Source organism: Ips typographus, linkage group LG2 (assembly GCF_016097725.1).
Source record: "Ips typographus isolate SLU linkage group LG2, UJ_Ityp_2.0, whole genome shotgun sequence".
In the NCBI taxonomy this organism is placed as follows: Eukaryota; Metazoa; Arthropoda; class Insecta; order Coleoptera; family Curculionidae; genus Ips; species Ips typographus.
Window position 1 is genome coordinate 3,366,867 of NC_138423.1, and position 12,765 is coordinate 3,379,631.

The window sequence follows — 12,765 nt, forward strand, 5'->3', positions numbered from 1 at the left end:
TAATAGTGAAGAAGATTGAAATAACATTTTCAAGACTATGGTCAGTGGACACACTGGCTTTTAGGCCTGATAAGTCAAAAACTTTGTAAAGATAGTCTTGAAACTCGATTTGAGGCACTGAAAACAGCCTTAAAACACTAAAAACGATTCTAGTTTATTAAGAAATACCCGAATTTTTAGCACTGAGGTGTCTAGAAGTCGATTTAATAGTGACAAAGCTTGGAATGCCATTTTAAGTCTATGAAGAATGTAAAAAATGTTTTTTAAGTTTGCTATGTCAATAACTTGGTGAAGATAGTCTTGAAACTCGATTTTCCAAGCTGAAAGCAGTTTGAAGCACTAAAAATTATCCAGAAGTCGAAGAAAATGAAAAGCAAAGTAAAAAGCACGAAAAGTTTGTTTTCAAGACAATTTTCATGAATCTAATGTCAATGTCCTGCATCTAAGACTATTTTCAAGACTAAAATATTGAAATTTGTCTTCAAATTATGAAAACTTACTTCAAATGCAAATTTTAAGCTTCTGATGTCACTTTTCATTAGTTCAGTCACATTTTGGGGTTCAAGTCAATTTTTAAGGTTTAAATGTATGAATTTGTTGTAACAAATTCTTGAAAAAGTAGTTTTTATGTCTACAAGTCAATTTTTAGTATTAAAGTCTCTCGATTTGCATGAAAACAGGTTACAAACACAACTTTTAAGCTTCTGAAATTTTTATCTTTTCTAATTCAATTTTCAAAACTAAAGTCTTTTAGTTTGTCAGAAAACTATGAAAAATGGCTACAATAATATTTTTAAACTTCTTAAGTGAATTTTCCGTTTCCAAGACAATTTTTAAGTTGGGTTGGGTTAGTTTTGGGTCTTTGACCGTAATAACGTGTAATAAAGTGCTTGTTCCAAATTTGATCAATATTGCTCCAACGGTCTGACAGTTATGACAAAAAAACGATTTTTTAAACAGAAATTTGAAGGACTGTATTTTGCTTAGGAAGCACTTTTCAGGAAAATGACATAATGAATGTCAACTTATTTTTTAATTGGCTATGGATTGGTGAATTATTGACATTTAAAACTGGACCACCCTGTAGAACAATGGTAATCATGGCAGTACATTCAATCTGATGTAATTATTTGAGACTTTGTAAATAATTTCTGAGAACAACGGAGAAGCTGCATATTTGCCACAAACTATGTACGTAATTTAGGTGTTCTTTCAGAAAGATTTATTTATAATTTTAGTCATTTAAGATGGTGAAAAAATTGGTGATTGTTTATTTATCCAGCTACAGTTTTTTTGACAAATACCTGCAATTAAGAGTGTATTATGTGAGATTACTTTCAACTATTCTGAATAAATGGAGAAAACACTTTTTAAAAATCGTACAGACTACGAATTTTTGGTAAATGTAATTGCAGTTGTAACTTTTATTTCACTTAGTAAATTTTCTCTCAGCGTTACGGCATATATCCTGATTTACCCACTCAAGAAACCACTCAACTACCACCTCAAAGTGGAGGACCACAAAATCCGCAAGACTCTACATTAAGTGATCTGATAGCTGGATCGGGAGGGACAATCACTTCCGGGCCCCAACCTACACTCCCCCCAAGTGCAAATCAACCAAACCCTTCAGCAGATCAGGGTGCTGGCTCAATAGGAAGCCTTCTAATGGGTTTGATGGGAGGAAATGGGGGTGATAATCGAGCAAACCAACCCCAAAACGCACAATCCGGAGGTGCAGATGTGTTGTCCGGCATTTTATCCAGTTTTCTAAGCAATCAGGGACAACCACGAAACCCTGCTGCGCCTCCACCAGCTCAGACTGGACAAGGACAAGGTCTTGATTTGTCCGGAATTTTGTCTGGTTTGTTATCCTCAAATAACCAACAAGGAGGAAATCAGCCAGTACAGCCACAAAACCCTACCGGACCAGCGCAATCTGGACAAGGTCTTGACTTGTCTGGGATTCTGTCCGGACTTTTAGCATCAAATAACCAACCGGGAGGAAATCAACCGCAAAGCCAACCCCCCCAAAGTCAAGCAGGTGGTGATGTCCTATCTGGATTACTCTCAAATATTCTATCTTCCAATCAAAACCAACAGAATCCACAACAAACGCAAACGCCACAACCGACGTCTCAAAATACTCAAACTCAAGGGCAAGCTGGGGGTGCCAACATTGAAATGTTGACCAGTTTATTGCAAGGTTTAATTGTCAAAGCTAAAGAACAGCACGATAACACCAGACCGATACAGGAAACCAATCCGACCGGTGATGGGGCTCAACTACCGCCACAAAACCCCAATGTGAGTGAATTTTTGTTGTAGTTGGTGTAAATAAACGATCACCAGGTAGTCAATTCAGTTAGATTTTAAACAATAGCATAAATATTTCATGGTGCTGGGTGTTAATATTGGAAAAGGCCCGATTAATGTTATTAAAAACTTAATAAGACATAAAAAAGGGTGATTGGAAATAGACAGTATTGCACATAGACAGAACATTTTGCTGTACTGTATATACAGGGTGGTCAAGTTTTAAATGTCAATAATTCACCAATCCATAGCCAATTAAAAAAAAAGTTGACATTCATTATGTCATTTTCCTGAAAAGTGCTTCCTAAGGAAAATACAGTCCTTCAAATTTCTGTTTAAAAAATCGTTTTTTTTTTGTCATAACTGTCAGACCGTTGGAGCAATATTGATCAAATTTGGAACAAGCACTTTATTACACGTTATTACGGTCAAAGACCCAAAACTAACCCAACCCAACTTAAAAATTGTATTGGAAACGGAAAATTCACTTAAAAAGTTTAAAAAATATTATTGTAGCCAGTTTTCATAGTTTCCAGACAAACTGAAAGACTTTAGTTTTGAAAATTGACTTTTCATGCAAATCGAAAGACTTTAATACTAAAAATTGCCTTGTAGACATAAAAACTACTTCTTCAAGAACTTGTTACTACAAATTCATACATTTAAACCTTAAAAATTGACTTGAACCCCAAAATGTGACTGAACTAATGAAAAGTGACGTCAGAAGCTTAGAATTTGCATTTGAAGTAAGTTTTCATAATTTGAAGACAAGTTTCAATATTTTAGTCTTGAAAATAGTCTTAGATGCAGGACATTGACATTAGATTCATGAAAATTGTCTTGAAAACTAACTTTTCGTGCTTTTTACTTTGCTTTTCATTTTCTTCGAATTCTGGACTAATTTTAGTGCTTTAAAACTGCTTTCAGCTTGGAAAATCGAGTTTCAAGACTATCTTCACCAAGTTATTGACCTAGCAAACTTAAAAAACAATTTTTACATTCTTCATAGACTTAAAATGGCATTCCAAGCTTTGTCACTATTAAATCGACTTCTAGACACCTCAGTGCTAAAAATTCGGGTATTTCTTAATAAACTAGACGGTTTTTAGTGTTTTAAGGCTGTTTTCAGTGCCTCAAATCGAGTTTCAAGACTGTCTTTACAAAGTTTTTGACTTATCAGGCCTAAAAGCCAGTTTGTCCACTGACCATAATCTTGAAAATGTTATTTCAAGCTTCTTCACTATTAAATTGACTTCTACACTCATAGGTGCAATAAATTGTAGCATCTCTAAGAAATTCAGACTGTTTTTAGTGCTTTTTAAGACTGAAAAATCGAGTTTAAGACTATTTCCAAAAGTCAAGTTTCTTCAATAATAAAAGTAAAAAATGTTGGTACCAAATGCTACAATAATAGTCTTGAGAACTAATTGTTAGAAATAAACTAGTCCGAAAATTTAATTTACTTCTAGACTTGTTGTCCAGTCCAGAAAATTGAGTTGTACACCAATTAAAGTCTTGAAAATATACTTTTGGACTCTCTTTAGTCCTAGTAAGGTCCGTTTTAGCATTAAAAGTCAACTTTTATGCTATTTTTAGTAGTAAAAAATGAGTTTCATGCACAATACAATCTTTGTCTTGATTTCCGGACTTTTTTTAGTTCTTGAATGCCAGTTTCAGACACTCAACCAGGATGGCAGTCTGAGAAAGTGAATCATAAGACCATTCCTAGTAGTAAAAAAGTTTTTAGACTATTCAGTACAAATTTGGACTTTCACAAGTCTTGGATGTTCAGTTTTAAATTATAAAACGATTTTTTAAATTGAAATTTGGAGGACTGTATCTTCCTTAAGAAACGTTTTTCAGAAAAATGACATAATGCAAGTCAACTTATTTTTTGTTTAGCTATCAAATGGTGAATTATTGACATTTAAAACTGGACCACCCTGTATATGTATAGTCGGTTTCATAGCGTCCTGCGCTTTCCGGTTTCTAGCCTCCAGCCTCTTCTGTCTTTCCCAGTCCTCTGGTTGCAGCTTTCGTTCCGACATAGCTTTCTCTATTCATAGTCCATGTCCCCTTGGGTCTTCCTGTTTTCTGTCGGCGTCCATTTGAGGATCGTTAGGTATTCTAGTATCTTCCATCCTCTCTACATGTCCATACCATATTAGTTATCTACGTTGGATCTCTTCTGCTATAGTTGTCTCTACCTTCATAATTTCTCTAATTTTGTCATTCGTTATTTTTTCCAATTTCAACCTTCCTGATGCTGATCTACGCCAAAAGTTCATTTCTAAAGATAGTAGCCGGCTCTCTAAATTTGTGGCTTCACATCCATACAGCACTATACTTTTGAATATTTGGGGGTATAAGAGGTGCTTCTTTTCCCTTTTATAATTCGATCCTCTATTTCTTTCTCTGTTCGACCTCCGTCATCAATTTTCCTCCTCAGGTATGTATATTCAGTACAGCAGCTTATCGTTTCGTTTTCTTGTGGGTGAAGGTTATTTCTGTCGTCTCCAGTACATAGATATTTGGCTTTGGAACGGTTTACTTTGTCTTGTGCGGTAACAACCTGATCATCTGCAAAGTGCATGGTGTATAAGGTTCTCTCATCACTTATTTGTATGCCCATCCCACTACATGATCTTCTCCATCGCCTCAAAGCTTCGTTCAGATAGATTTTAAATAGTGTGAGAAAGAAACAACAGCCTTGCCTTAAGCCCTTCGTAACTGGAAAGCTGTCTGAGATGTTGTTTTTCACTTTGATCTTGAATGTAGAATCTCTCTAGAATTGCCATAGTTTTTGAACGGGTACGGTGGCGTATGCTTTCGTAAGATCGACAAACAGAAGATCTCTGTTCCTGGCGACTTTCTTTTTATTTAGTTGGATAAGGCTAAATATGTGGTCCAGACAAGAGTGGCCGGATCGAAAACCAGCTTGTTCTTCTATTTCCAGAGGACTGTACTCTTCCTCTATAAAGTTTCTGAGAACGGCTCAAAAAGCTTAAAATAAAACTTTTTACTGCTACTGTCAGTCTCTCTTGTTCTTTTTGTGACATCATGTCTCTATTGCTCGGATTGTATTTCTCCATCCTGCTCTTGAGCTGCAAGAGAAGCTTCTTGCAGACCGCGACCAATGATTTCTTTGGTTTCATCCATCCAGCACGTCGGACACCCTCTTGGTCGTTTATTATTAATCTTTCCCTCCACAATAAGTTTTGGGGGATCTTTTTTTACCTCATCAATTTGTGGTAAACCATGGTCTTCGGCTCTATCAGTAGAAGAAAGCTTTTTTGCAGTATTGCCTCCATACTTCTGCTATGTTGTTAGCATCCGTCATTGTCTCGCTACTGTCAGTACTGTAGTTTATTTTTTTAATACTGTATAAGATATTCCAGAGCAATTTATTTTTTATTTGCTGGCACTTAGGTTTTTAGAGCTTTAAGAGCCAGTTGAAATCACTTATACACTCTAAATATCATAAAATAATAACAGCTTTAAATATCCTTAACAAACATCACCTTATTAATACTTTTTAAATATGAATGAGCTAGGGCCAAAATATTTAAACAAATTTCGTTAACTTTTTGATACTTGGCAATGTTTTTATGAAGCTTTGTTCTTGTAGCTGTACGGTCAATATCCTCACCCACAACAACAACAACAACAACAACAGCAGCAGCAAGGACCTGTGGAGTCTCTACTTTCTGGGCTTTTATCAGGAGGACACCAACAGGTTAGTAGGCTAGTCCTAATCATTTTATAATCTACAGAGTGTTGATGAAACACTTGGTAAATAAGAGTACAAAGAGTTTACTATTCTAATGTAGAAATTTTGAGATAAATGTTTTGATTATGTGAGTTTATAAAAAGGCTGCATTGTCAAACTATATTTTTTTACGTTTCAAGGTATTTGGGTTATTTAATGTTCAAACTTTTTCTGGTAAAAAATTGTAAATTTTATGTGTCATAAAGTTTAAGTTGTGTGTTTTATAAGCCGAATTTATTATGAAAACATTTTCTAAAATCTGGTAGCATTAGTTCAGTTTAAGTTTTTAGGTACTTGCAACGAAAAAATGTTGAACCCAGTGTTGCCAAGTTAAAATATTTAATGGCGGTAGAATAATCAGTCAAAAAACGGTAGGTATTAACGGTAATTCATTCATTTTACATTATTATACAGGGTGTCTTTTAATAGTTGTCAAAAATGTTAATCTTATAATATAGGATAATTTAGCTAGGCAGTCACGTGACCATTGTCAAAAATCATAAATCTCAAATACACTCTTTATATCGAATAGTGCAAGAAAACGTTTCTAAATTCTGGTTTTTGCAACTTTTGAGCATAGTTTGACAGTTTTGACGTTAGTGACAGTTGTCACGTGATTGTAGAACACTATTTAGTTAGACGGTCACGTGACAATTGGCAAAATAACTGTTATAATTCTCAGAAACACGTTTTATATCAAATACTGCAAGAAAACGTTTCTAAATCCTGATTTTTTCAACTTTTGAGCATGGTTTGACAGTTTTGACGTTAGTGACAGTTGTCACATGATTGTAGAACATTATTTAGCTTGACGGTCACGTGACCATTGGCAAAATAGCTGTCATAATTCTCAAAAACACGTGTTATATCAAATACTGCAAGAAAACGTTTCTAAATCCTGATTTTTTCAACTTTTCAACATGGTTTGACAGTTTTGACATTCGTGACAGTTGTCACGTGATTGTAGAACACTATTTAGTTAGACGGTCACGTGACAATTGGCAAAATAACTGTCATAATGCTCAGAAACACGTTTTATATCAAATACTGCAAGTAAACGTTTTTAAATCCTGATTTTTGCAACTTTAAACATAGTTTGACCGTTTTGACATTAGTGACAGTTGTCACGTGATTGTAGAACACTATTTAGCTAGACGGTCACGTGACAATTGGCAAAATAACTGTCATAATGCTCAGAAACACGTTTTATATCAAATACTGCAAGAAAACGTTTCTAAATCCTGATTTTTGCAACTTTTGAGCATGGTTTGACAGTTTTGACATTAGTGACAGTTGTCACGTGATTGTAGAACACTATTTAGCTTGACGGTCACGTGACAATTGGCAAAATAACTGTCATAATGCTCAGAAACATGTTTTATATCAAATACTGCAAGAAAACGTTTCTAAATCCTGATTTTTGCAACTTTTGAGCATGTTTTTACAGTTTTGACGTTAATGGCAGTTGTCACGTGATTGTAAAACACTATTTAGTTAGACGGTCACGTGACCATTGGCAAAATAACCGTCATAATTCTCAAAAACACGTTTTATATCAAATACTGCAAGAAAACGTTTTTAAATCCTGATTTTTGCAACTTTTGAGCATGGTTTGACAGTTTTGACGTTAGTGACAGTTGTCACGTGATTGTAGAACACTATTTAGCTTGACGGTCACGTGACAATTGGCAAAATAACTGTCATAATTTTCAGAAACATGTTTTATATCAAATACTGCAAGTAAACGTTTTTAAATCCTGATTTTTGCAACTTTAAACATAGTTTGACAGTTTTGACATTAGTGACAGTTGTCACGTGATTGTAGAACACTATTTAGCTAGACGGTTACGTGACACTTGGCAAAATAACTGTCATAATGCTCAGAAACACGTTTTATATCAAATACTGCAAGAAAACGTTTCTAAATCCTGATTTTTGCAACTTTTGAGCATGGTTTGACAGTTTTGACGTTACTGACAGTTGTCACGTGATTGTAGAACACTATTTAGCTAGACGGTCACGTGACATTTGGCAAAATAACTGTCATAATTTTCAGAACCATGTTTTATATCAAATACTGCAAGTAAACGTTTTTAAATCCTGATTTTTGCAACTTTTGAACATAGTTTGACAGTTTTGACGTTAGTGACAGTTGCCACGTGATTGTAGAACACTATTTAGCTTGACGGTCACGTGACAATTGGCAAAATAACTGTCATAATTTTCAGAAACATGTTTTATATCAAATACTGCAAGTAAACGTTTTTAAATCCTGATTTTTGCAACTTTAAACATAGTTTGACTGTTTTGACATTAGTGACAGTTGTCACGTGATTGTAGAACACTATTTAGCTAGACGGTCACGTGACAATTGGCAAAATAACTGTCATAATGCTCAGAAACACGTTTTATATCAAATACTGCAAGAAAACGTTTTTAAATCCTGATTTTTGCAGCTTTTGAGCATGGTTTGACAATTTTGACATTAGTGACAGTTGTCACGTGATTGTAGAACACTATTTAGCTTGACGGTCACGTGACAATTGGCAAAATAACTGTCATAATTCACAAAAACACGTGTTATATCAAATACTGCAAGAAAACGTTTCTAAATCCTGATTTTTGCAACTTTAGAGCATAGTTTGACAGTTTTGACGTTAGTGACAGTTGTCACGTGATTTTAGAACATTTCTTAGCTTGACGGTCACGTGACCATTGGCAAAATAACTGTCATAATTCTCAAAAACACGTTTTATATCAAATACTGCAAGAAAACGTTTCTAAATCCTGATTTTTGCAACTTTTGAGCATGTTTTGACGTTAATGGCAGTTGTCACGTGATTGTAAAACACTATTTAGTTTGACGGTTACGTGACAATTGGCAAAATAACTGTCAAAATTCTCAAAAACACGTTTTATATCAAATACTGCAAAAAAAACGTTTTTAAATCCTGATTTTTGCAACTTTTGAGCATGGTTTGACAGTTTTGACGTTACTGACAGTTGTCACGTGATTGTAGAACACTATTTACCTTGACTGTCACGTGACAATTGGCAAAATAACTGTCATAATTTTCAGAAAAATGTTTTATATCAAATACTGCAAGTAAACGTTTTTAAATCCTGATTGTTGCAACTTTTGAACATAGTTTGACAGTTTTGACGTTAGTAACAGTTGTCACGTGATTGTAGAGCACTATTTAGCTTGACAGTCACGTGACAATTGGCAAAATAACTGTCAGAATTCTCAAAAACACGTTTTATATCAAATACTGCAAGAAAACGTTTTTAAATCCTGATTTTTGCAACCTTTGAGAATGGTTTGACAGTTTGACATTAGTGACAGTTGTCACGTGATTGTAGAACACTATTTAGCTTCACGGTCACGTGACAATTGGCAAAATAACTGTCAAATCTCAGAAAATCGTCTTGTTTCAAAAACTGTGTTAAAATGTAATTCTTCCAAATTCTAGTAAAATTTTGACAATAGTGACTGACATCACGTGGTTTTAGAGAATAATTTGAAGTAAGAAAATTACTGTTTTAAGCGCATTTTTTAGAATCTTTATTAAATTTCCTATTCAATAAATTGAAAAAGTATATAAACAGTTTCACAATCAACATAATGGCAACGTAACGTAATTAAAAAAGGGTATATACAAAAAAAAGGAGAACGGTAGAAGAACTACAAAAACAGTAGATATACCGTTTTAACGGTAGACCTGACAACATTGATGAAACCTATAAAGCATCAAAAAAGAAATAAATTTTAATATCTGATTTGATAGAAAAAAGTTGTGACTGTTTTGGTCTAGACGAGAATCAATTAAGCCTGCTGATGAAAGGGTGTTTCTGTTGACGCTCTTTAGAGGGCGTGAAGCACGATGACGTAACTTGACAGTTGGTAGAATTATATGGTTTCGTTGAATTACGTCACGTCCGCTCTGCTCACCCCATAACGAACAGCGGATGACTGTCATGCTTATTTAGTTAAACTATATTATCCTATAACTTCATATTGGTTTCTTTTGCAGCAGCCTCATGGGCCTCAAGTGGGTGGCGAAGGTTCCGTAGGCGGTCTTGGTTCAGTAGGTGGCATTTTGGGTTCTTTAGCCGGTTCGCTATTGCACAGACCAGTAAGTTTTTCTGTCAAAAGGTTGAAGTTTTTATTAAAAAAGCATTTTTTCAGGACAACCATTAAGTTTCATAATAATGGCAGCGGAAAAAATTGCCTGCCCTTAGTGCGCTACATTGAGTCTTCGAGTCCAAATACCTCAGTTTTATAGTAACTCTCTTATTGTGGGTGTGTTTTATAGTACAAGCGTTTTACATTATTTTTTTTTACACTTTTTTGGTGATTTATTTAAGTAAAAACTACTTTGGTGCAACATTCTGCAGGTTTAGTAATCAATTTTGATTTATTTAACTTCTATTATATGTATTAAATATTCTAGTTCTGATATTTTTACTAGAACAACTATATTGTCTATTCTGGTCTGTCTCTCAATTTAAAATACTCATTTGTAAATATGTTCTGTTACTTTGTTTTGGCAAATGATTAAAATTTACATAGTTATTTTGGCTGAATATGTTTTAGTACTAAATAAGATATTATATTCATGTTGACAAATTTATATTAGAAAGATTATCAATGTTTAACAATTTATAGCATATAAATGCACAAAGCTTTTGGCAAATATACTTATATACCCATTTTGTTTTAACAAACCATTAAATCCCCAATTTCGAATTTTGTAGATTCAATAAGTAAAAAATATTGTAAGTAATTCCTTGCTAGTGGATTTGCAAGCAAAACACTAGTCTAAACAATAATTAAATTTTCCTGCAAAGGTTTGCTAACGCCAACCTTTACCCTTTTTTCAGGTCGTCTTTTTTAATTTCTGGGCAATTAGCCAGCTCAATCAATCTTCCGCTTTTCTTTCATTAGTTCGTTTTTGTTAATGTCTACGAAATTAGCCAGCTAAATTATTTGGAGATATTTTTCCGCTCTTCTTTCATCAGTTCGTCTTTTTACGTTTTAGGCCAAATAGCCAGCTCAGTTAATTTAACACATTTCTCCGATCTTCTTTTGAAATTTCTGGGCAATTAGCCAGCTCAATCATTATTCTGCTCTTCTTTCATCAGTTCGTCTTTTTAAGTTTCAGGATAAATAGCCAGCTCAGTCATTTTACCACATTTCTCCGTTCTTCTTTTGAAAACTTTAGACAATTAGTCAGCTCAATCATTTCAATTTAAAGAGACATTATTGTGTTGGAGAAAGTGGATGGAAATCGACCGATGAGAAGATCACCAACAAGATGGATAGACCAGATGAAACCCTTAGTTGGACTGGGAATACAGTAGGGGTACTATGTAACTTGATAGAGATAAAAACAGAGATTTAAACAAGGCAGACTTATAGTAGAACATGCAAGTCAGAGTGAGATGAAGAAAGAAGTTTCTTTTCTATTCCCTGACATAGTTTCACTGCATGAGTCCCTGCAGGCCGCTCAGGACAGGGAAGCAGTCCACGAATCCCAACAAACTCTCTTTATATCGAATACTGCGAGAAAACGTTTCTAAACCCTGATTTTTGCAACTTTTGAGCATGGTTTGACAGTTTTGACGTTAGTGACAGTTGTCACGTAATTGTAGAACACTATTCAGCTAGACGTCATGTGATAATTGTCATAATACTCAGAAACACGTTTTAGATCAATTACTGCAAGAAAACGTTTTTAAATCCTGATTTTTGCAACTTTTGAGCATGGTTTGACAGTTTTGACGTTAGTGACAGTTGTCACGTGATTGTAGAACACTATTCAGTTAGACGGTCACGTGACAATTGGCAAAATAGCTGTTATAAATCTCAGAAACACGTTTTATAACAAATACTGCAAGAAAACGTTTTTAAATAAGATTTTTGCAATTTTTGAGCATGGTTTGACAGTTTTGACGTTAGTGACAGTTGTCACGTAATTGTAGAACACTATTCAGCTAGACGTCATGTGATAATTGTCAAAATAACTGTCATAATACTCAGAAACACGTTTTATAACAAATACTGCAAGAAAACGTTTTTAAATCCTGATTTTTGCAACTTTTGAGCATGGTTTGACAGTTTTGACGTTAGTGACAGTTGTCACGTGATTGTAGAACACTATTCAGTTAGACGGTCACGTGACAATTGGCAAAATAGCTGTCATAAATCTCAGAAACACGTTTTATAACAAATACTGCAAGAAAACGTTTTTAAATAAGATTTTTGCAATTTTTGAGCATGGTTTGACAGTTTTGACGTTAGTGACAGTTGTCACGTAATTGTAGAACACTATTCAGCTAGACGTCATGTGATAATTGTCAAAATAACTGTCATAATACTCAGAAACACGTTTTGTATCAAATACTGCAAGAAAACGTTTTTAAATCCTGATTTTTGCAACTTTTGAGCATGGTTTGACAGTTTTGACGTTAGTGACAGTTGTCACGTGATTGTAGAACACTATTCAGTTAGACGGTCACGTGACAATTGGCAAAATAGCTGTCATAAATCTCAGAAACACGTTTTATAACAAATACTGCAAGAAAACGTTTTTAAATAAGATTTTTGCAATTTTTGAGCATGGTTTGACAGTTTTGACGTTAGTGACAGTTGTCACGTAATTGTAGAACACTATTCA

The 12,765-nt window shown here is 34.3% G+C and overlaps 1 protein-coding gene across 4 annotated transcripts in view; it reads left to right on the top strand.

Annotated features, from left to right (window-relative positions):
• The window catches only part of LOC145724450 (uncharacterized), a 28,005-nt gene extending 17,207 nt beyond the window's left edge, over positions 1-10,798 (top strand). For 3 of the 4 annotated variants that reach the window (XM_081972725.1, XM_081972726.1, XM_081972724.1), the window contains 4 exons: positions 1,453-2,307; positions 5,945-6,052; positions 10,120-10,221; positions 10,275-10,798. In XM_081972725.1, the coding sequence (XP_081828851.1) occupies positions 1,453-2,307; positions 5,945-6,052; positions 10,120-10,221; positions 10,275-10,286 (1,077 nt within the window). In that variant the 3' untranslated portion in view covers positions 10,287-10,798. The remainder of the gene's footprint in view (positions 1-1,452; positions 2,308-5,944; positions 6,053-10,119; positions 10,222-10,274) is intronic. The other variant, XM_081972727.1, reaches the window with a different exon arrangement.
• Positions 10,799-12,765: the final 1,967 nt, after the last annotated feature.